General features: G+C 39.1%; 1 protein-coding gene across 3 annotated transcripts in view; it reads right to left on the bottom strand.

The window, feature by feature from the left end:
• The window catches only part of LOC117572410 (putative polypeptide N-acetylgalactosaminyltransferase 9), a 63481-nt gene that overhangs the window by 31140 nt on the left and 9421 nt on the right, over nucleotides 1–22920 (bottom strand). For 2 of the 3 annotated variants that reach the window (XM_034255192.2, XM_034255194.2), the window contains exons 2-3: nucleotides 15046–15126; nucleotides 4544–5618 (exon numbers count right to left, since the gene is read on the bottom strand). In XM_034255192.2, the coding sequence (XP_034111083.1) occupies nucleotides 4544–4952 (409 nt within the window). In that variant the 5' untranslated portion in view covers nucleotides 4953–5618; nucleotides 15046–15126. The remainder of the gene's footprint in view (nucleotides 1–4543; nucleotides 5619–15045; nucleotides 15127–22920) is intronic. The other variant, XM_034255193.2, reaches the window with a different exon arrangement.

The raw sequence follows: 22920 nt of genomic DNA, 5'->3' as shown, positions 1-22920 counted from the left end.
GAAAATGGGCATAGTACCAGGCCAGGAATAAAAGAATGAAAAAAGGGCCCAGCATATAAATTTTATGATTTGTCGTAGTTACAACTTCATTGCGGGATATTCACGCGTGTGCCAAGTGGCACAGTTGAGGTACAGCTGAGAGAGCGAAGAGGAAGAGGAAGAGAAAGAGGGGCACAAGGAGTACGCAAGGACTTAGCAGCACTCGGCCGGATTCGTAATGAACTTTTTTGCATGCTGTGCGCGCACACGCATCATAATAAAAAACAATAAAAGTGGCACACGGAATCATGGAGGAGGCGAAGGAGAAGCACAAAAAAAACAGGAGAGTTTTTGTAGCAATGGCATACGTTGGGGCTGGTTAAAAGAAGCGGGACTTTTATGTGTTTTATTGATTCACTTATTTATGGCACACAGCATTGGCATATTATAGTCCACGACTCTATGCAACGGAAACCACCTGAGCTCAATCCAATTATAGAATATATCGAGACATAGAAATTCCTAGGAACAAAAGATAATAATATGAAAAGCATTTCCCAGAATGTACGTTGTATGGTTGTGACTCGAAAAGAAATATCACAAATTTAAATGTGAAATTTGATATTTTGCTAATGAATTTAATTATGATAATTCAAGAAATTGAAATTTTCAATTCAAAATGCAAATTTTAATTTTTTAAGAATGGCTAATTTTGTCATCTTATGTCCTCTTTAAACTTAAATGCAATTTTTTTTATGTATTCAGATATTATGCTTACATGCTAAAAAGTTTTAAAGTTGTTTAACATTTCATTTGATTTCCGCATTTGGTTACCAATTTGCCAGTGTATACTGTATAGGCAAATTGGGATGCGACGGCGCGCCGCATGCGATTTTCATCTATATAATTTTCATATCTATCGGCAGTTTATGGACACAGGCATGAGGAGAATACTATACCATGGCATGTAGCGCTCGAGGGACACGCCTGAGCGTGACAGGAAGCTATAAAGCGTCCGTTATGTGCAAGAGCTGTAGACAAAGAGGGAGCGCCAGAGCTGGGAATGGTAGTTAGAGGATTCGAGGTAGGAGTATGTAGGAACCAAAGCGAATGCGAATGTGTGTGGCACAGAGACAAATGCCTGGGAGGCGGGCGACGGGAGACGGGAGGCTGCCTCTCCTGTAGCCCAAAGTACAACAATCTGCCCCGGCATGTTCCGACATAACGCATAAAAGGAACATAATATGGCAAAGTAGCGTTATTTGCAAAATGAATGGCAGCAGGGCGGGGCTTGAAAGAGGCAGAGGCGCAGAGGAGTGTCTACGTTGCCTGGGGGAGCTGAAACAAGGACAATAGACGGGACAAACCACGTCACAGACAAACACACACACACACATACGCTCACTCGAAATCAGCGTTATGTTATTAACATGGCGAGGGATTAACATTGATTAAAAGTGGGGGGAACACAGGGACGTGGACGAGGGCGGCAATCAATCTGCTGCGGCAGCATCTGGTCCCAGCGGCGTTTGCTGCCTTTTTCATCTGGGGGCGCGGCATTTGCATTGTATGTACAAAATCATTATCGCTGCTAAATTGTAAAAAAAAACTGATACGAGGAGGCAACAGAGCAGAGAAAAGGGGGCAACATCCATGCCAGACCGGACCAGGCCAAGATCAAGATAGGGAACGTATTAAAGACATGGCCAGCAGGCAGGCAGTTTGGCTGACTGAGTGACTGACTGACTGGTTGGTTGGTTGGTTTTGCCTGGCCTATCCTGGACCGACATCAGCTTGATGCGTGCGCGCGATAAACGTCGTGTTGGCCACGTCTTTTGGTGGTAAGCGCCCCAAGGCCAGGCCAATAAGTACAACAACACTAATTACCAGCTATGAACAGGCACACAGCACGGACAAAGCCCAGCACAGACAATGAGCAATGAGTATGAAGTTCTGGAACTGCTCTCAGATCTGGGATCAGGCAAAAGGTAACAGGTAACAGGTAACTGGTAACTGGTAACAGACACAGCTCATGTGCGTGCTCGAGTGTTGGTAAACGTTGTAGGCTTGCACACAATTTTGACGCCACGGGGCGGCTGCTGCACGACAGGATCAGCAAATAGGCAAGCGCATATACAAGCAGCAACTACACAACAGCAACAACAACAACAACAACTTGTAGCTTTGCCACCTCGATGTTGATGAGGCTGCGGCAAAGAGATGCAAACATGATATGCGAAATTGCAAATACGTGCATTGTGTGCGGATCTGAAGAAGGTAGCCAGTGTCAGAGTTGGAGTTGTAGTTGAAGTTGCAGTTGGAGACAACGTTATCGTCAGAGTCAGCCAGCTATAAACGAACGAACCCCTAAGCATGTAGAACCTTTAACAGCCACCTTGGTGAGATGCAATCTTAAATACTTGTTCCACATGCAACGGCGTCTTAGCTCGATAGACACAACGCAACACAACACAGATGCCTTGCCCAAGTTGCGGAGTTACGACTGACTGCTTCATTGATTCGGCCCCCAGTCAGCCAGTCAGTCACTCAGTCATTCAGTCCATTGAGTAAAACCCAATGTCGAGGGACCGACGACGACGATTGAAGCTTGTGTCTGATTAGTAAAAGATTCTTCTTCGCTTTACTCTTTTCTTTTCTTTTATTTTCTTTTCTTTTTTTAATATGCTTAATGCGAATGCCTCGCTTGACAGCGGCATGAGTCAAGTTTGGTCTCTCTATTTACCCTCCTTTCCCCCCTCCTGCTCTGAGCCTGTCCCTAACTATGCCACATGGTGTTCTGCATCTGCTGCCCCTGTTGCCTTTACGTGCCATTGAAAATGCTGTTCGGCCACAATTGCAAGTTGTGTTAAGTGCTTCGACTCTCGGCTGCATGCATGTTGTCGCCGTTGGCATCTTTAACATTGTTGAAAAACTTGTTAGAAATTTTCTTAAAGACTGCATAAAGGGGAGAGCAGCATCAGCAACTCCTCCTCCTCTCTGTGGAGTCCACATTTAGCAAACAGGAAAGGAAAGCGATATGTGTTATTATCCGTGTGTTTAGTTCGATTTATCTGGCTGGTGACCCAAAATGTAAAAACTGCACAAAAGCGAGAGAGAGAGAGAGAGAAAACGGAGAGAAAGAAGGAAAGATAGAGAGTTGCGTGTGCATTCGCTCGATGGGAATTAGTTGGAAGAGATTGCGTGAAAATGAAGTGCGAATCGCCTGAATGGGAACACTGCATTGCGCTGCGATTCGCAAAAACTGATTACAGGAATCCGAGTGCGAAGTAAAACAAGAGCCATAAAAAACAGGTTGAATAGTTGTGAATCTGCCACGCGGTGTCTGCGGGGCAAAGAACAAACGCTGATTGATGGACCGAGAAGTGTGGATTATGTGGAACTGATTTCAATAAAAATATTAATGCAGCACATTTGTTATGGGAATGCCAGAAGGTAAGGAATAGCTTTAATGTTCTATTCAAGCGGATAAACTTAACTAGCTGTATTTCATGTGCTTAAATTAAAGCCAAGACTAAATTATCTGAACCATCTTTTTTAGATGAACAATAATAGGTTTTTAAAAAAATGTATTGAGAGTAGAAAAATGAGAAAGATATTCATATTACTTCAAACAACTTTAGTTGAATTGCATCCAATTCAATTATAATCGTTTTAAAATCTGCCTTAAATTTAAAGTTAAATTTTAAATTAAATTTTTATGTGAAAATAGAAATTAGTATTGAGCAAATTACTTATCAAATCTATAAATTGCAATATTCAAATTGTTTCCATTAAACTAAAATAATATAATTTCCGCTGTATTTTCATCAAACAGCAAATAATTGGTTTGAAATGAGGTAAATAGACACAACTGTTTTGCACACTCACATTTATTGCAAGCCTTAATTTATTGATATGGAAATGATACTGTTGTGTAATTAAAATGTTAGATAGTAAAGCGAAAAGTCTGACTTAATTGACATTGGGAAAAAACAATATTTGAACGAACAGATGGAAATATGTTTTACCATCTGATTAGTGACCAGACAATAAGCAAACATTGATGGAATTATATGGTTTAATAGAATCTCTATGACTATAGTTGCCACTATATACTAACTATGGTTTAATTCAACGGACAACTGCAAATTAGAATCTATCAAGTGTTGAGTGACAATTAACGAACAATAATGATTGATTGAATAGAGAGAAAGAGACTTCTCTATATCAGTAGAATCCAATGCGAATAGATTCCTTTACATATCAGTTTCGAAGAAAATACTAAATAAAAAATACTAAATACTAAAACTTATAAGTAGTATATCTGAAAGTCGTGCACTTTTAAATGCCTATGCTTTCATCGGTGATTGCGGTTCTTTAATGCGCCATCTCCAATAATGAAATTCAATAATTAACGCAAAAATCAGGGATTAAATGATAATCATTGCAATCCTTTGCAACCCAACCCAACAAGTCCTCCAACTCCAACGAGCCTCCTACTTAATGTGTAATATTAAACGTGGAAATGACATTAAATATTAATTAAAAACGCAGGCGCACTCACCATCCTCCTTGGCCCCCTGCTTGTTGACGACCTTCTCCTCCGGATGCACCACGACGTTATGGTGGACGGACTTTGACTTGGGCTTGGCCGTTGGCGGCACATCCGCCTCTTGTGGAGCATCGCGATCTGCGCCAACAATGGCATTGCCATTAATAGCAAAGCCATCACCAGCTAGCTGTTCGCCCGAGTCTGGACCATTTTTCAGGGCCAATGCAATTGGATCCCCGCCGCTGGAGCCACCAACTCCCGCTCCGACGCCGGCTCCGGCACCGAATCCGCTGGTTTCCTGCGCTGCTCGCCGGCGTGTATCGTCCGTATAGATGAGAAAGGCAATGCAAAACCAAATGGCCAGCATCAACGCCACCAGCTTGACAATTGTTGTGGAACGTCGACGCCAAATAAATACCATGATGAGTTTGTAGTCGGTTCTTTTGTGCTCTGGTTAATGTTTGTTGCGAGACCCTTTGTTGTGGGTCGGAAGGGGGGCCTTTTGTTATTGTTGTGCAGCGCGTGTGGTTTAATGGCCTGTGGAAGTTGCTGAGTGCTTCAATTATAGTGCGCCGCCTCGTGGTTGGGCCACGTTGCGTATACGTAACATTAATCAATGTGCGCTAGGATCTCCATTTGATTTATGTGCCACGATATGTGCTCAGACTCAGAGAGGTTCGGCTGATTTGCTTTTCAATTCAGATGCTGAGAAGCTGATATGCTTTTGATTCTTCGTATTTTCGCAATTGTTCCTGCTGCTCCTGCTGCTGCTGTTGCTGTTGCACATTCCACACGTCTTCACAAGAGACACGAATTTCAATTTGTTGGTATTTCACTTGAATTGCTTGCTGGCTTTTGCTCTATTTTATATGCTCAAGTTTTTCTCTATCTCTCTGTTTCTCTGTAGTTTTGTGTGCAATTTGGCCTGCAGTCAGTGAGTGAGTAAATCAGTCTGAAGTTACGATATGAAGGAAGCGAGTCGTCGTCGTCGTCGTCGTTGACGTCGTTGTTGTTGATGTCCTTTTGTGTTGTGGGTGCCACACGTTTTGTTAAGTCAATTTAACAGTGTCCTCCTTGTGCACTCAGCCTGCAAAGAGAGAGGAGGAGGAGAAAGAGTTGGATTAGAATCGAGTTTATGTTTGATTGCGTCCTCTTGCCTTCGTTTAATCTAATCTGCACACGTTTAAGCCTAAGCTCTAGATTCTGGCTCGACCTCGGCGTCAGCATTTAGCTCTAATTGAGATGGCATTAAGCCATTAAATTGAAACGTAAATCAAATGATTGCAGCATTAAGAGGCAATATTGATTTTTGATCTTTGCCTTGCACTGTAATTAAATCCATCTGCCTGGCACTGTCGGGGCAGCGCGGTTCAACTTGACCATAAAACGACAGACAACATGCAACTAATGTCAATATTATATAATTGCAGCAAAAACCGCACAACTTGCAGAATCTGGCCCTGCTGCAGCCGTCTTTCCGCTCCCCGTTCTCATTGCAACTTGCGGCTGCCAAGGTAAATGACACGCTACTTCAGCTACAGCCATGGTGCACTTCAAGCCTCGGTCTTAGCCAGTCTTGAGTCTCCACTCCCCATGCTGCAGTCAGCCATCAGCAGTCAAGTGGTTAGTTGCCCCACAGCGTGATGTTGCGTGCCAGGTTGGTGCATCAGACCAAACGATAATAACAACAGCCATAAGAAACTATCTCGAGCTCAGACAAGCAAGCAATACACTCAAAGAAATAAATGTTAAAATATAAATAAATTCCTTCAATGAAATACGAAAATTCCGCTATATAATTTTATTTTTATTTTTTATTTAATGAATAATAAAATAAAACAGCATTCGTTTGAATAAAGTAAAACAATTTTCTGTTGATATTTCAATTTAGTAATTGAGTTTTCAACCAGCAAACTTCATTAAACAGCTTTAATGCACAAATGCAAAATAAAACGCATTCAACATAGCGTAATAAGGCCAAGAGTCTGGGCATGATAAGTTGCACTTACTACCAACTTAATGGCTAGGTCTTAGCTCTTGCCCATGACTGGGCAACATCACAGCCAGAGTTCAGGGCAAGTAGTAATTGAATGCACATGCAAACCCGGGACCACAACCACCGATCTCCCCCCGCCGGCTTATCAATTAGAAAAGGCAGCCATGCCAGCCAGCTTCCCCATAGGGAATGAGGATAAGGAGAAGGGAACGCTGCTCCTCCCTTTGCCCCTCCAAACACAGCAAGTTACCAACGTGCCACTGTCAGCTTTGCCAACTATGTGTGCATACAATAAATACAAGTTAATTACTTCGTGTGCCTTTTGTTATGGCTCGTTGGGTTCAAGTGCCATCGCCAACCTGGCATTCATTCAGGGCTGCCCCAAACCCGAACCCAAGCTCAAACCAAAACCCTCTGTCTCTGTTGGCAATTTCCGTAGTGTGTGCTTATAAATTGAAAAGAAGAGCATGGGAAGAGGGGTGCGGGGATGTGGGGCATGTGAGACTATTCCGCAACATGTCATGTCCTCACTCAGCTGTAAAATGCTGCACTGACAAAATAGAGCGATTAAAGTTGCCAACCAGCTGGCAATGCTCATTGTACACTCCGCGAAGTTTGGGTCGCAATTTCGTGTCAATTAATAAATTACTTGTTTAACAACAATCGACAAAACAAAAAAAAAAGAAATAATAACTACGAACATGGTGACAAATTGAATGCTGATAAAAACCTAGAGGAAATGTCATTGAAGAGGTTTTTATTCGGATCGGTGATCTAATTAGGGCGACAGTTGTCAGTTGTCAGTTGAACAATCTCTCGACAGTTGAGCGCATCGAAAAGGGCCAAATTGTTTTACTAACTACTCCAATAGCAATCACATAAAATCGCTTGCTCCACGCACCCAAATGCATAATTGATGAGAGGCGCATTTCCCGAACTCGTTTGGCATTTTCGGCGGGCTGCTAAAAGCCATATAACAACATCCGGCTTTTCATATGCATCTGTTTTGGCCATTATTGCTTTTCAATCTTTTTTGCTGAAATTTTATTGAAATTGTTCGGTAATTCAAATTCTCATCTCGTCGATGGTTACGTGTAGTATACGCAATTTTATTTGGCACTTTTATCATACGGGTTTTATGAGAATCTCGAAGGTCGAACCACAAAGTTGATGACAACATTTGTCATTATTTTTTATTAATTTGCAGATAACCGCGAGACTGCAGACAAACTCAAGAGTGCCTTTTTTTAATTATGTCATAGCAGATATGATATGTGAGATTTCGCTTATCTCTTTAATTGCGAAAAGAAAACAAACAAATGTAATCATAGCTGTCATTAATGACACAATTTTAAATTCTCACTAAAACAAATATTAATTTTGTATAGCAAAACTTACATTGAAATCGATTTTTTTTTTAACATTTTCATTGAACTTGAATTCCACGCGACGCGCACTCAGCCGAAATATTTATTTTAGAATTTAGCACAAAACTCGCTCGTTGCATAAATTTTCATATCCTAAATGAGCGACAGCCATGGGGCCACAATTCAGAATAATAATTGAAAAGTGATGTGGGGGAAATAAACGCACGTGTACGAGTATTTGCTGAACAGCTGAAACACCTGCCACAACCAGCGAAACTAACTATCAAAAATGAGTCGATTGTAACTTAGATGAATGCCATTAGAGTGAAGGCGCCCTCTCACAACAGATCCAAAAAACGACCTAGTTACGTGCTTCGCTTACGTGGGCTTATCACAACCTGAGCAAATGAAGCAGGGGAATAGCTTGGAAGACAGACAGAATTGGAGTAGGAAGACACTTGAAATTGAAAGATATGTGATGACAAGGCGGCTCGTAACTCGCTCGATAAGCAACGAGGCAATAGCAACGAAGGCATTGTGTGTTACCTTCACGTCTTCAGCCAAAACAAACGCAAGCTGCTCTCACCCAGTTCCCCCGCTGTTCGTGTCCCTAACTCTGTCTCTTCGTATTGTTGCCACTCATTTGCGCTATGTTCGAGTTGCTTGTTTGCCTTATCGCGCAGCTAATTGACTGATAAGCGGCACAGCAATTTGTGCGTTTCTAGTCGACTTTTATGCTTTGGTTTTTCTTTCGTGAATTGCTTCGCGTAGATAAGATAAACATTAATTGAATTGAAGGCACAAAACTTGAAAATGCCATCGGCATGCAAATGTTCTCTGTCTGGATGATCTTCCTTTTCGAGAACATGGTTTCCATTTCCGGTCGGAATATATTGTGTTCTCTTTTACAGCGGTAGTAGGTCAGGCATTTATCAAATTCCAAATATAATTGCTGGCATAATTAGACGCACATTTAACTGCGGATTAAACCCCAGTGAAACCCCAGACCAAACTATTTGAAAGAAAAGCAAAAAATGCGAGCATCGCTTGCCATTTAAGTCAAATGAAATATTGCAAAAGATGCGAAAGAAAACGAAAGAAAAAGAACGTAAATTGCGCGCAACAAAGTCCAAGAATTTTCCCCTCAACAGCAAAAACTTCATTGTCGCGATTTTTCCTTTCCCTCTTCTGTCCACCTCTGCTGTCTGCTACTTTTGCATACTTTTCCGGCACGACTTGAAGCTGATACTCGAACCACCCAGCAACCTCCGTTGATCATTTGTCATTTTCTTATGCAAAAAGTTGTTCCTAAGATGCCAAGCAAATGGAAAGCAGGGGGACAAACGAGGGAAGATGAAGATGAGAACTGGGTAGTTAGAGGCGTATCTGCTACGGGCTGATGCGCATTTTCATGGCTGTGGCTGAGAGTTTATTATGATTATTATTTATGCAGACTTAATCCGCAGTTATTAAAACGCAGCCTCAAGTCTGCGTTTAATATTCATTTGCATTTCGCCAAAAAGTTTTCAAGAAATCCCGCAAAATGTACACTTCTAATGAGTTGCGTGCGCCTTCTGAACTCAACTTTTCTTCTAGGCAATTATAATTTCAGGCAATTATGGCTAAAGGCAACCTGAGAATGAATCTTATGTCAATCTCACTTTAATATTTGTAATTGGCCTTAATCAAATGGGGGTCAGAAACTCTTGCATTTAATTCACGATTAATAAACCGAAAGTTGCAAAGAACACACTCAAATGATGCTTCAGTTGATACCTGAAAATTTTACTCAAAAGTTAACCGAAAATGCTTGGCAAAAGTTTCATGAAACACAAAAATATTCTACTCACTGTAAAAACAGACAAAAGCATTTTAAAAGTGTATCTAAATTATTCGCCAATCTGGAATTTAATAGAGAAAACTTTTCGGCCTTGAAATGCTAAAATTCCTTTTCGCAAATAAAAACAGATAAAGGCATTCTAAAAATATTTTTAAATTATTCACAATTCAGCAATTGCATAGAGAAGATTTATGTGCTGTGTAAGTGATTAAATTGGAAATTATGTTGGCTCTGATTTCAAATTATGCGGCGTGTCAGCAAAGGTCACCGCAACTGGGAAAATACTTGCAGCAAAGTGAAGCCACAGTTAATAATGACGATGCTCATGATGATGATGATGATGATGATGATGATGATGATGATGATGATGATGATGATGAGTTGGTGGCTGAGAAAACGTGTTTTATGCAGAAGCAGGAAATGTATTGGCTGGCTGCTGCAAAACCGGCAGCTGCACACGCACATACTGAAAGAACACAGGAGCTGCTGTTGTGGCTGCTGAGTGCAGAGTGCTGTTGCTGGATGCTGTGCTATGGATGCCACTTTGGTGCAAAGAAAGTTGCCATGGAGAAAATTTAATCAAAATATTTGCACATCCGCCAAGCGAGAAGCTGGCAAGGCGACTAGAATTACCAGTACCACCACGTCCAGATATCCATGACGACAGACAACAGGTCTTCCCAGTCTCATGGTCTTTGTCTCAGTCTCATTCGCCGTCTTTGTCTCCGTCTCCAGTCTTAGACTCAAGCTACAGTTGCAGCTCCTTTTGGGTATTTGGTGCATGAAACCAGTCAAACATCATTCGAGGCACGGCCACATCTTCTCCAAAGCGCATTTTGGAGCAGCTTTCATCAGGCAACTTCAATTGCAACTCCAACTCCATCTCCATCTCCAGCTTCGATGTTGCTTTTGTTGTTGTTGTCTTTAGACAATTATTTACCGTTGGCGCTTAACTGTTAATTTGCCAGGCCAACAAGCAGTGCGAATAGCAGCAAAGCCCCCGATTCGAATTTAATTCAAGTATAGTATACAAGTTGAGTGCACGTAGTTGCAGCTGTTGGCTGCATCCTCAGCAATTGCAGCATGCCACGCATTTTTTATAGCTCTTAATTTGACAACGTAGTAAAAATGTTTGCTACACAAGTTGTTCTCTCTCACACACACTCCACTTCTATTTCGCAATTTCTTTCCATCACCATCCTTAACTATCGCTAGTTGTATATAGTATATCTCAAGAGTATGGCGAGTCATGTATCTGTGGCAAAACACCGCAGAAATGTAATTAAATGTTTTTCTGCACGTTCGTTCGGCTCCTGTTTGAACAGTTGTTGTACCATTTCATTTTCATCTTTATCTATGTTTTTGTTTTTTTTTTTTGTTGTGAGCTTCACATTTCTTATTATTAGAAAATAAATTACAGGATGAGCGCGCTATTAAACTGCAATTAAATGATTGTAAAAAAATGACTGGCAGAAATATGTTGTGCTTTTTCTTTTCAGTCCTCAAATGATTAATTGCCATAACCCGGCCTTCGATTTTCTTTTGGTTGATGGAAAAAAATCTTTTTGCAACGCACTCACCGCCTGCAACTGCAGCTGGCATTTTTCCACGTTCATTTGATTAGCTATGCGAATGATAAAAACTTTTGGAAAACTCGTTAAAAGTTGAAGACTTAATTGAGTCGCATCCACTTACTTTTCGAATGTGTTTAATTGAAATCAGACTGAACTGTCAAGATAAAAAGTGCAGATTGTTTAACTAATTAATATGGTAGCTAATGTGTTTTTTAATACAGTTAAAACACACTTACGAGCTTATGGCAAGATGCGATCGATTTAGAGGATACTTTTCACAATTATATCATGACAAAGGGATTAAGAAAGCGTACTCTTAAGAAAGTTGTGTTCTTAAGTTTTTAAGAGGAATTCCTTACGAAGTCAATAGTCCAAGAAGTTGATAATTGAAAAAGTGTTCGCTTAACAGAAGTACTTTTCATGCAGAATTGTTCCATTTATTATTCCCTTATCTGAATAAACTATACAACACTTAAGATAAGTTACTACGCAATACTTAACACTTAATTTTAATGTAATCATTAAATTAAGTAATCATCGTTTTCTTCTCAACACTTAAAATAAGAAAGTATCGATAAATGGGGAAGAAGGAATTCGATAATAAAGCTCCAATTGTGTGGCGTAAAATTGTGAAAAAAGCATATAGTAAACTTAAAAATTGACAAAAACTCAATATAATGGGAATAGTGATAATGTCACCCTACTTAAATACGTATATTTAAGCCCAAACAAACTCTAATCTCATCTATTTCTTACATGTCTGCTTTAATCTTGCAGCAATTATTCAAACCGAAGGTCAGACAAACTGTGCAAACTAATTTCAGTGTCAAGTGTGAGCAGCGCAATGGGGAAACAACGAAATATTGCAGCACTTGTATAGTATAGTAAAACAACGGCGAGTAGGCCACAAGAAATCAATTGTTCATTTGCATATGCATGACTTTTGCAGAGCAAAACAACGCGACACAAGAAGGATCCGAAAATGGCCATCAGATTGGCTCAAACAACTCTCAGAGTTGGTTTGGTTGCTTTATAGCGGCGACCTCAATATTTATTTGTTTTGCCTGTTTGTGCATTTATTCGAGTATTCGAGTATCCATTCAGGCATTCAGGCAACAGAAGCTATTCGAATATTCAGACAACTGTTACCAGTAGTTGACCATTTTGGCCCACAATTTCTGATTCAGCTGCATCTTCTAGTTAACAGTTTTTCCGCGCATTTTTCATGATTTTTCGCTTTCGGATTTCTCGGCATCGAGTTAAAGTTTGTGTTTGCCTGATTCTGGACCTTGGCCAACTGGCTGCCAACTTTGGCAAATTGAATAAAAAACTAATTCTCCAAACTATTTGCGGAACAAGGAAAAGATGAAATTGAAAAATTGAAGAAATACAAGCACACAAAAAAAACAAAAACAAAAGTTATCAGCGTTAATTTTGTTTATTCAGCCAGGGCTGGTGCGTCTCAAAAATTAATAAATGCCTGCAAAAGTTGGGATCATAAACAGATTTAGATTTAATCAAATGATTGCCCGCCGCCGGCTGGATAATAACATCAATATATTTCAATGTGGCAACTCGATTAAATGTGCCAAAGAGAGCCCGAGAAAAGCAAGCTGCGGCACAGGATATCGACATGGATACCATGGATAGCGGCATTATAGCATGATACGATGAGAGGGCAATGGAAAAATGTTGCTGCCACATGAGAAATGGCAACAGATTTTTGCCGCATTCATGTGAAAATGTGCAGAGGTTTGGAAAAATGCTTTTAGCTCTGCATAGTATAAACTATCATCATCAGATTTTTTGGTCTCTCTCTGCTATCCAACATTTTATGGGCACAACACATTCTGTGGGTACAACTGACAGCCCTGAACTTATACTATAATATACATACGCAGCACACACGCTACCCTCATAACTATCCCATGTGAGAGGACCACAAATTGTGGGGAATGAGACAGAGTCAGGGAGACAAGTGAGGGGAGCAAAATCGAAAACGTAACGCTCGAAAATTGCCTGTCAAATGACAAAAATGGTTTCATTTTTGTGCCCTAATGGCAGTTGGTCACTTTTTATGACCAGCTACAAAACATTTTGTGTTACCCAACTTTTACCCATTTTTTTTTCTTTTTTGGTTGACCAAGAGATTAGGCTTAGACCCGATCAGCCCAGAATACATACTAAGTGTACATATATGTATTTATTCAACGTATCAACACATTTGGGGGTCAGCTCCATGTTTGCGGTCATAACACAGTTGGAACACAGACAAGGCACATGCCACATGCCACACGGCAAATGGCTTTGTTTCCCTCTGGTAGAGGGTTAACAATTTGTTTGAATCTCTAGGGTGAAAAAGGTCAAACTTATTGTTGCCAGAGAGACTTTGAATAATTAAGTCAGCGCTTGAACTTCAACTGGGAATTGATTAAAGGCCATTGTGTTTGCTCCGACTCGATTGATCTGCCGATACAGACCCGGGGAGGAGGGCATAAAAGTAAGAAAAAAGTAATTGAAGTCTTACAATTGATTATCTCAGATTCCTTTTCGCAGCAAGCTTTGACTTGCATTTAAAAACTGCAGTTAGCTGCTGCAATTGCAAAAGATATATCCATGGCATAAATCGCTTCCAGCCAATTGAATTGATTGGCTGCAGGGTTCGAAGATAACGAGGTCCTTTTGCTAGTGAAATATAAACATTGCCTGGCTATTTAATGAGGCATAAAGATTTCAGGCAGTTGGTCTTCAGCTCGTTATCCTCAATCGGCACCTTGTAGCAGCCAAAGACATAAAACTGTCAAAAAGTCGCCTATATAAATCGCTGAACTAAATGCCTTTCATAGTTTAATGTCACCTCAGGGGATTTGAGTCGCACACACGCACAACTACCCAGGAACAGAGGGGGAGAGAGAGGGGTATGTACTAGTAGTTGGTCGGCCAAAAGAGCAGACAACGTGTCTCTATCGTGAAGCAGCAGCAGCAGCACCAACAACAACTGGAAAACTGGTAACTTGTACTTGGCATTGGTTTTGTGTTTAGCTTTAGGTTCGGCTCTGGCTTTGGTGAAGTGTCCTCCGTCTGGTTGTCATTATAGTCGGTCGCATGAATTATGCAGTAGCCCAAGTGAACTAGTTGTAGTATCTCTGGACTGGGCTTTGTTTGTTGTTTTAATTAACTAATTAAGATTTTTCTATGTCGCTTCTTGTCGCTGTGGCAAGCTGCAGAGGTACGTGTGGAATGCCTGCATTATTTGTTGCAGCCAAGTTACTAAGGACCCAATTAACCTTTTATGGCCATTTGGCACAATAACGACGACAAAGAGAAGCAGAAGCAGAAGCAGAACCTGAACGAAATGATGGAACGAGACCGAAACGAAGACAATGAATGCCACAGAAACACTAAGACTGCATTGGCTTTGGCTTTGTAAGCATCTTAGGAGGCAGCAACCAAAGTTGCAATTGGAGCTGCCACTGCCACTGCCACAAGCCGCTTCAGTTAGCCAGTTAACAGCGCACACAACTAAATTGCAGCACCATACTTGGCGCTTATTAGTTTTGGCCACAGCCCGGGGCAAACAATGATCTTGTTTTGTGGCCAACAATGGATATCATAAATTCCCACTACAAATTGACATTGGGAAAATGGTTGCACACCAAAAATGGTTGACTTCGCGGTTTTCCTATTTTCATCTTTCTACTTCTTTTCATATTTTTGCTTGCTATTCGGGTACTTACCTCAATGCGGCGACCTTATCAATTATTTATTTATTTTTTGTACATGTAGCTTGAACGTTATTTCCAGGAGTTCTTATCGCACTGCAACGAGAAGCGAATGAAATATAAATTACCAACTGTGCAGCTCTTTTATATAGGTAAAAGCAGATAAGCACTTATTATCGACTGATAATAGCTGCTTGATAATAGTGTTTCTACTTAATTAACTGTACGGTCGCACATTCGCTGCTAGCGACAATTTATGACTCTGACAGCATATGGATATGACAAAGAAACGCATTATGACTTCCTGTTTCCAACAACAGGCCTATAGCATAATTAAACAACATTAATTGTGTATCGCCTGCGAAAACAACAAATGCATTTAACGACATTTGCATAACTTTATTTATTTCCACTTTTCCTTTCTACTGACCACAATATACAATGTTTTGGCAACTCTAATGAATTTACCATAATTATTATTCTATTTTTTTTTAATGATTAACAAATATTCAAATGATTTAGATTGTTTATTTAACCGTCGAGCAAAAAACCACATGACCAAAAAGAAAACTAAAGTGATCATCAATTAATCCATATAAGCAAAATATGCTTTTATCTATTATAAAAATAAATTTGACACAATTGAGAGACAAGCGAGTCGAGTGTGCTGTATGAAGTGCGAAGTCAAAATATTCCAAAAAATAATCAAAAATTCCTTCTTTTGCTTGTCTCATAAGTATGTAGATTTCCTATTGGTATACAGTAAATATTCTATATTATATTTAGTGCATACATAATCCCCGCTAAATAAAAAGTTTTCTAGTTATTAATAAACTTTCGTTTTTCATTTTGGCAGAAGGTTAGATTAAAGTATTTCAACTTATCGCTAACGCAATTTTCCTAAGAATATCTCTTAGTAAATAAAACTGTTGATCGAATAAATAGCAAATACTTCAATTCTTGTAACTTTGAACAATACTTAGTAATAAGCATTTAAGATATTAAAAACCTTTTTTTTAATTAAGAAGACTAGAATTAAGTATGTTATTTACACTTATCGCAAAGTCAATTCATTTTAAGAATATCTAAGAATTTGTTGTTTACGTTGACACGAACTTGCCATTTACAAACTAACTGATTTTAATGTGAAATGACAAAACGCTACGAACAACAATTACAAAAATAAATAACATTGCTGGTGCCAAGAGACCGGAAAAGAAAATCGCATGACGATATCAACTTGAAATGACCATTGGGAATTCTATGTCATGTGTGTTGTGTATTGACTGTGTGTGTATGTGTTGTGTGGGTGTCGTTGAGCACGTTGATTATCGCATGCGTGGTGAACAAGTCAGTCAAGAGCACTTTTTTAATAACTAATTAGAAGCGCCTTGGGTAGCTTGATTGAAAACAATAGAGGCCTGCAAATGACTTCCAAAATACGAATAATATAATTAATAAATGTGCCCAAGCATTGCTAATCAAACTAATTAATTAATTCGATTTCGAGCACCATGTGCTACAAAGGAAAACTAATTAATGATGCCTGTACATTTCTGTTGCCAGGACTAAGGCAATAAATTATTTCATTTCTAATGTATTGATGAAGTGAATGTGTATGTACATATGTATATGTATCTGTGTGTGTATGTGTGTGTGTGTGAATTTGTGTATGCGCCATTGGGCCGAAAACAGAAGCTTTGCTGCTTCTGTGCCAAACACTCAGATCTATTTAAGAGGCTTAAAAACTTGACAACAAATTTCGCACGCTTTGCGGCGCCCACCAACAGTGACAACAACAACAATAACAATGTTGAATGATTTGCGAGTTAACAGTTCATTAAATAAATGTTCGACCAATAAGCTAAAGCAAAAGCCGCTTATAAGAGCGATCCGCCAAAAGGGTTCTTATTCGGTTTGTGTTTGTGCTCTGTTTTTGCTTTTGACAGTATACTCTACAAAATCTGAATTGTTTCAACATGCAGATTAAATTTCACATATTTCACATTTTTGGTATTCAGTTATTAATTTGATGAAACTAAACATGTATTTCAACAACGTAATATAACTATTCATCTATGTGCATTTGGTAATTGCAATTGCACGAATATATTTATGCATCTCAGCTCTCACAGTATCATTTAGTTGTGAATTTTCTCGCATTGCTGCAGTTTTAAAAGTTTCATTATTACTTTTGGTTTACTCATAATATATTTTTGTTTTTACTCATTATATATTTATGGCATCAAAAGTTCAAAAATGTTTATCTTATCTTGTAGTGTATTTAAAATTCTCATCAACTCAGAATGTTCATGTTCGATTTGCTGTAAATGGCATAAATTATTTGCTAATGATCGCAAAATGTTGCTTGCTATAAACACTCTTAAATATACATAAACAAAGTGCCCTTAGGTTATTGTTTGGATAATATTTTTTGCTTTTTGCTATGACCAGAGGCGAGGTTTCATTCTGTTTTATGCTCTCGCACGAAGCCCATTAAAATTTGCTTCGATTCAATTCGAACAGTCGGCATAAAATGACTTTCTGTTTTGATTCCCTTTTTCTCTGGCACTTCTTCTTCTGGCCATGCGGTTTCTGGTTGAACGTCTTGATTAAGCGCAATTAATTGCTGCAATTGCTGATTGTAAATCCAATTTATGCCCTTTTGCAAACTGATTGGCCAACACATTCGACACGGTAACAATCTCCCTGAATGTTTCTCTGTTCGGATGTCCATCATCCGCAACGAAGGTCATATGCATATTTATAGTTCTCTCCGATGTTGTTGTTGTTGTTGTTGTTGTTATTGAACACGCAATCGTTTCTTTTGAATATTAATAAAAATTTACATAGTCGGTCAACCAGTGTGCTATGACGATCGTCTCTTTATCTCTATCTATCTATCTCTCTCTCTCTCTCTCTGACTCCGTCTTCATAGTCGTCATCGATTTGAATATAACTTGGCCCATACAAGCGTGTAATTTGTGCGAGCTTTATGTTTATTGAATTTAGCTAGCGCCATGAAATGTGGACTAGGATTTAACGACTGTCTGGATTGGATAAGCAGCCTGGCACTTGAGACGCAGAGCTTTTCCATTAAATGAACTGTGGGATTAAAACACGTTTAATTCAAGCTAAAAGCTTTTAGGCATCACAAGATGCTTAAGGGAAAATCAAATTGAAGAATGAATGAAATAAACACAACACCTCATGCTGAGCTATATCACATTTCTGTATATTACTTTCGAATATATTTGGCAAAGAATCTATCGATTTTGCACACTGCTTGTTGTGCATTTTATGGCCGAAGATTAACTGCGGCAATTTGTCTTGCATTGAGACAACACTCGTAGGAAATGGAGATTGAGAAACATTATCGGATTGTGCATTACGTGCTTTTTGTGCGATTTTTGGGAATGTATCTTTGCATTTGTTACTGTGTTTGTTGCTGCTGCCGAAATATTTAATTACAAAACAATAACGATGGAAGAAGAAAAGAACATATTGTCAGACAGGACAATGGGCGGAAAATGGCAACAATAAAAAGCAAATAAAAATGCCAAGCAATAATTTTATTTAAGTTGCTTGCAACTTACAACTTGCAGCAAAAATGCGAATTATTTGCACAAGTACAACGTGAGGTCTTTGCCAGCCCAGTCATCGGAGGGAATGAGTCGACTCTGAGGAAGGTCTGAACACTGAACACTGAGTACTGAACAGTGGACACGGGACACTAGGACAGGCATAAGGTCTCTAAAGTAGTCGTTGCAGTCGTGTCAGCATCCGGGGAATGCAACAGAAATTGCAAATCATGCAATTTGTGCGCACTTCGAATGCAATCAGCAAACTGTTTGATTTATGATCATTTGCAGTTTTCAGCTCAGTTCAATGCAGCTTGTACTAATTTTTCAAATCATACAAAAGCCTGACTCGACACAAAAATTAATCTCCCCCTCCTCGCTCTCTTTCTCTCTTTCGATCTGCAAAAAGACGTTACAATCAATAACTCAAATCAATTGCAGGACTGCAGTTGTTAACTCTCCAGAGTCCAGACAACGTCGTCTCAAGGCGCTGCATAAAACCAGTAATTATACAGACCCCAAATGGGGGCTGGTCCGGGTCTCTCGGCTTCTGCCATCCTCCCAGCCCCAAACATTGTGATAAACGAGGCATCGTTGCATTGTGCGAGGACTCGTACTGAGGTACAACAAAACAACTTCATTATGAATTATGCTGCTTTATCACTATTACAGCATGTTGCAACTAATTGCATGAAGTGATACGTGCGATACGAACAACTCACGTTGTAATTATATTTGTTACAACTTGAAATTAGCATGCATTTACTAATTAACTGCCATTGTAAGAGTTGCCAGTCTCGAGTTCCTAGTAGACGCCATGCCGCGACCTCAACAGCCTATCTCCAGTTTTTCAAGTTCTCTCTGTACTTCCTCCCATTCCATTCTCATGGTTGTCACATATGAACCACTCTCGGAAAGTCAGAAAGTCAGAAGTATGCAGCACTACCCACTCACTCGTTCCAAAGTCAGTTTCAAACTCGTATCTCAAGAATGCGTATCTGTATATGCATATCCATGCATGCACTCATGTGTGTGTGTTGAATATGTATCTGTTAGATAGATATTTTGTTTAAAGGCAGCAAAGAGTCTGCGACTCAGTTTTAATGCAGTCTATTCAAATGCATTAAAATGACCAAAAACAATCGATAAAGTAAAATGAGTTTTATTGAAACAAAAGTCGCAATGAGCTCATAGATAACTTTACCATCACCATTATATGCAACCAGAAATGAAATCCCATTTTAGCCTGAATATTGCCAATTTATTTTGCTTGTCTGGTTTTTGTGCGTATCTCGTTATGAGAGAATATGCACAGGAAGATAACTCGATTTAGTTTAGTTTGCTGTGAAATTTAATCGTTTTTATTAGACGTTGCCATAGATTATGCTATCAACATTTAACGAGAATTTTCTGTTTTTCACAGAAAAGTTAAAAATATTTATTAAATTGAAACTCTCAGCAGATAACGAAAGATATGAGTGCTGAATTATTCAGTACATATTAAATGTGACTAACTTTTTGCCACGTAACATCTAAATAACCACAAGCCAGCAAACTATCAACATCATTAATTCATACAAATATTTAAGTAAATATGTATATTAAAACCACATACATGAATAATCAACAAATTGCTGTTCAATATTGAACGCAGTTGTATAAAAATGTGAACGAGTTTATTTATTAAATACATTTTCGTTTGTCTTGCCCGCGGATGGTTTTGTGCGCAGCTTGTGCTGCAGCTTGTTGACATTTTTGCATTATTATTTATATATTTTGTTAACAAATATTTGCCCTTTTGAGTGCTATAAATAGAGCTCCCTCTGCTGATGCGACATGATATTACATCTCAGTTTTGTAAATACCCTGTACTTTCAATCTGTGAATGAACCGGGTATAAACGACTTTTCAAGAAAAGAAAGTATCATATACTCTTTGATTCTCTAAAAACTGTCTGCTGTATATGTAATAGTATATCGATATACCAAATATAGTCTTCGGTATTTTTGGTTTATTTGTATAATATGGTTTTATTGAAAATAGGTAGCGAGTGTCTCACAGTCAATCACAATCGGCTGAAAATTTCTTACTTGTTTTAAGTTGAATACGAAAGTACTCTAAGTTTAACATCTACAGCGTATCTTCTAGTTGAGAAGTTCCAATTTAAATATTTTTGCTTTTTATGGCGATGCGTGACATTTAGCGTGCTAACAAAATCAAAATCAAACAAATGAAACTCCAAGCTGATGGGCAAAATAAACGAATATAATTTCTACATATGTACAGACACATGTATCTACACATATGCGCATGTATCTACATACATCTATCTACACATACATACAGTATGAACAAATGAATTTCCGCTGCAGATAACAAAATATAAAAAATAATAATGAGAAAATATAAATAAAATATAAATGTGGAGCATTGTAAACGCTTTGAGCGCAACAAATACAAATATGTAAACAGTTTTTGTTTTTTATTCATTGATGATATCAACCATCATTCATATACATACACATATATATGTATATATGCCTGTACCGTTACAATTCGTTTTATGTCTCTTTGCATAATATTTCACAATAAGAAGCACTAAAAAAATGGCAAAAGTCCCAAGCGACCTGAGGCTAGATAGTGAAAGTTACAGCTAATATTCGAGAAGTTGATGATCATGACGATGATAATGATAATGATGATGTTGTTGTCTAATGGCAAACATTTGTAAAAATCACACGAAACTCATTCATTCATTGATGAAGACATTGGCATTGCATAAGCCGTTAAATTGCCAAAAGTCAGAGATTTATTTTTGTGCAAAAGTTTCGCAAACATTTCTTTTTCCTCCGTCCCTCTCTCAAAATGCTTGATTATGATGGAAAAACGTTCACAAAAAGTTAAGGGACATTATCTGGTATCCTTGGTTATGTAAGGAAGAAATTAACCTTTGGAAAAATCTTTCGCTTTTCCCATGGCGACGAAGTTCGCAACAGTTAAGCGAAAGGAATGTCTTAGGAATTCGGAATACAAATTAAAAGAGCAATTGGTCCTTGGCCCTTTTTATTTTTACACTTGCATTAAGGATGCTAATTGTATCCTCTTCACTTATCGCAGTGAACTAAGGAAGTCTTTTTGAAGCTTCTTGCTTTGCTTTCATCCTTTTTTTCATGCTCACAAATTTAGCCATTTGCATTTAGTCCTTCATGCAGCAATTTGTCAAACGCTTCTTCTTCATTTTGTTTTTGTTGTTCGTTTTTGTTTATAAACAAAAATTGCTCAAATATAATTAGAGTACTCGTCAGCGGCCGCCTGGAAAGCAAAGCAGGTGTCGGTAACAAGCGAAGAGCAAACAAACGAAAGAGACAGCCAACTGACTCACAGACAGAAAGAGAAAGAGAAAGAGAGAGAGTGCGAGTGCGAGTGCGAGAAAGAACGAGAGGCAGAACGGACTATGGGCTTGAGTAAATAAATAGCTGTAAAAATCTTTAAAAGGCCATCAGACGGTTGTTCACCTGCGACTCTTTCGACGCGCTCCACCTCGTTTCTTGGTCAACCTTTTGGGCCGAGCCCAGTCAGAGTTGTTGTTGTTATTATTCTTGTCGTCGCTTTATTGTTGTTGATGTTGTTGTGCCTGTCATTTCAGTTGCCTCAGCTAAGTTTTTTTTTGGTTAATTTTTAACGTGCCAAGAATTTCATCCGCCCATTTCCATGTCAATTGGCTGCGCACGTTGCGTTCTGATTTGGTAGCTCGTTTTCGTTTTTTAGCATTTTTTTTATAGACAGTTTTGTTTTTTTTTTATGTATTTCGCGCTTTCTGTTACAATTTTCAGGGTGTTAACTTTCTTGACGACCCACATAGGCAGTGAAGTTAAGCAAGTGTTGGCCAAGTTAGCCACGGTGCCTCTTCTAATCTTCTGATCAACTTGGCAGTTTCACTTGCTAGGAGAGTTAACTCAACTCTGAAGCGAATCTCAACTCATTACGACGCCTAATTACGGCTCAATCAACTGACTGACTTCAACATCTCCAGCTGCAGTTTCAGTTGCTGCTGCAGCTGTAGGGCTGTAGGACTGTGTTGCTTCAACTGACTGTCTGACTGCCTGGCTGGTTACCTAACAGCAACTTAATGACTTACTGAAAGTAAAGACAGTTGCAACGGAACCAACGACAAGAGCGCGCGAGCAAAGTTTGTGGCATGCCTTAAATATTTGGCGGCACCTGAATGCATTTTACAAATTTTTATGTTGCCATTGCTGCGGCTGTGTAGTTGTGGCTGCCGTTGCAGCAACATGTGATAAATTGCAGG

This window comes from Drosophila albomicans, chromosome 3 (assembly GCF_009650485.2).
Source record: "Drosophila albomicans strain 15112-1751.03 chromosome 3, ASM965048v2, whole genome shotgun sequence".
Classification (NCBI taxonomy): Eukaryota; Metazoa; Arthropoda; class Insecta; order Diptera; family Drosophilidae; genus Drosophila; species Drosophila albomicans.
Note: the sequence above shows the minus strand (reverse complement) of the source record. Positions and strands in the feature narration are given on the sequence as shown.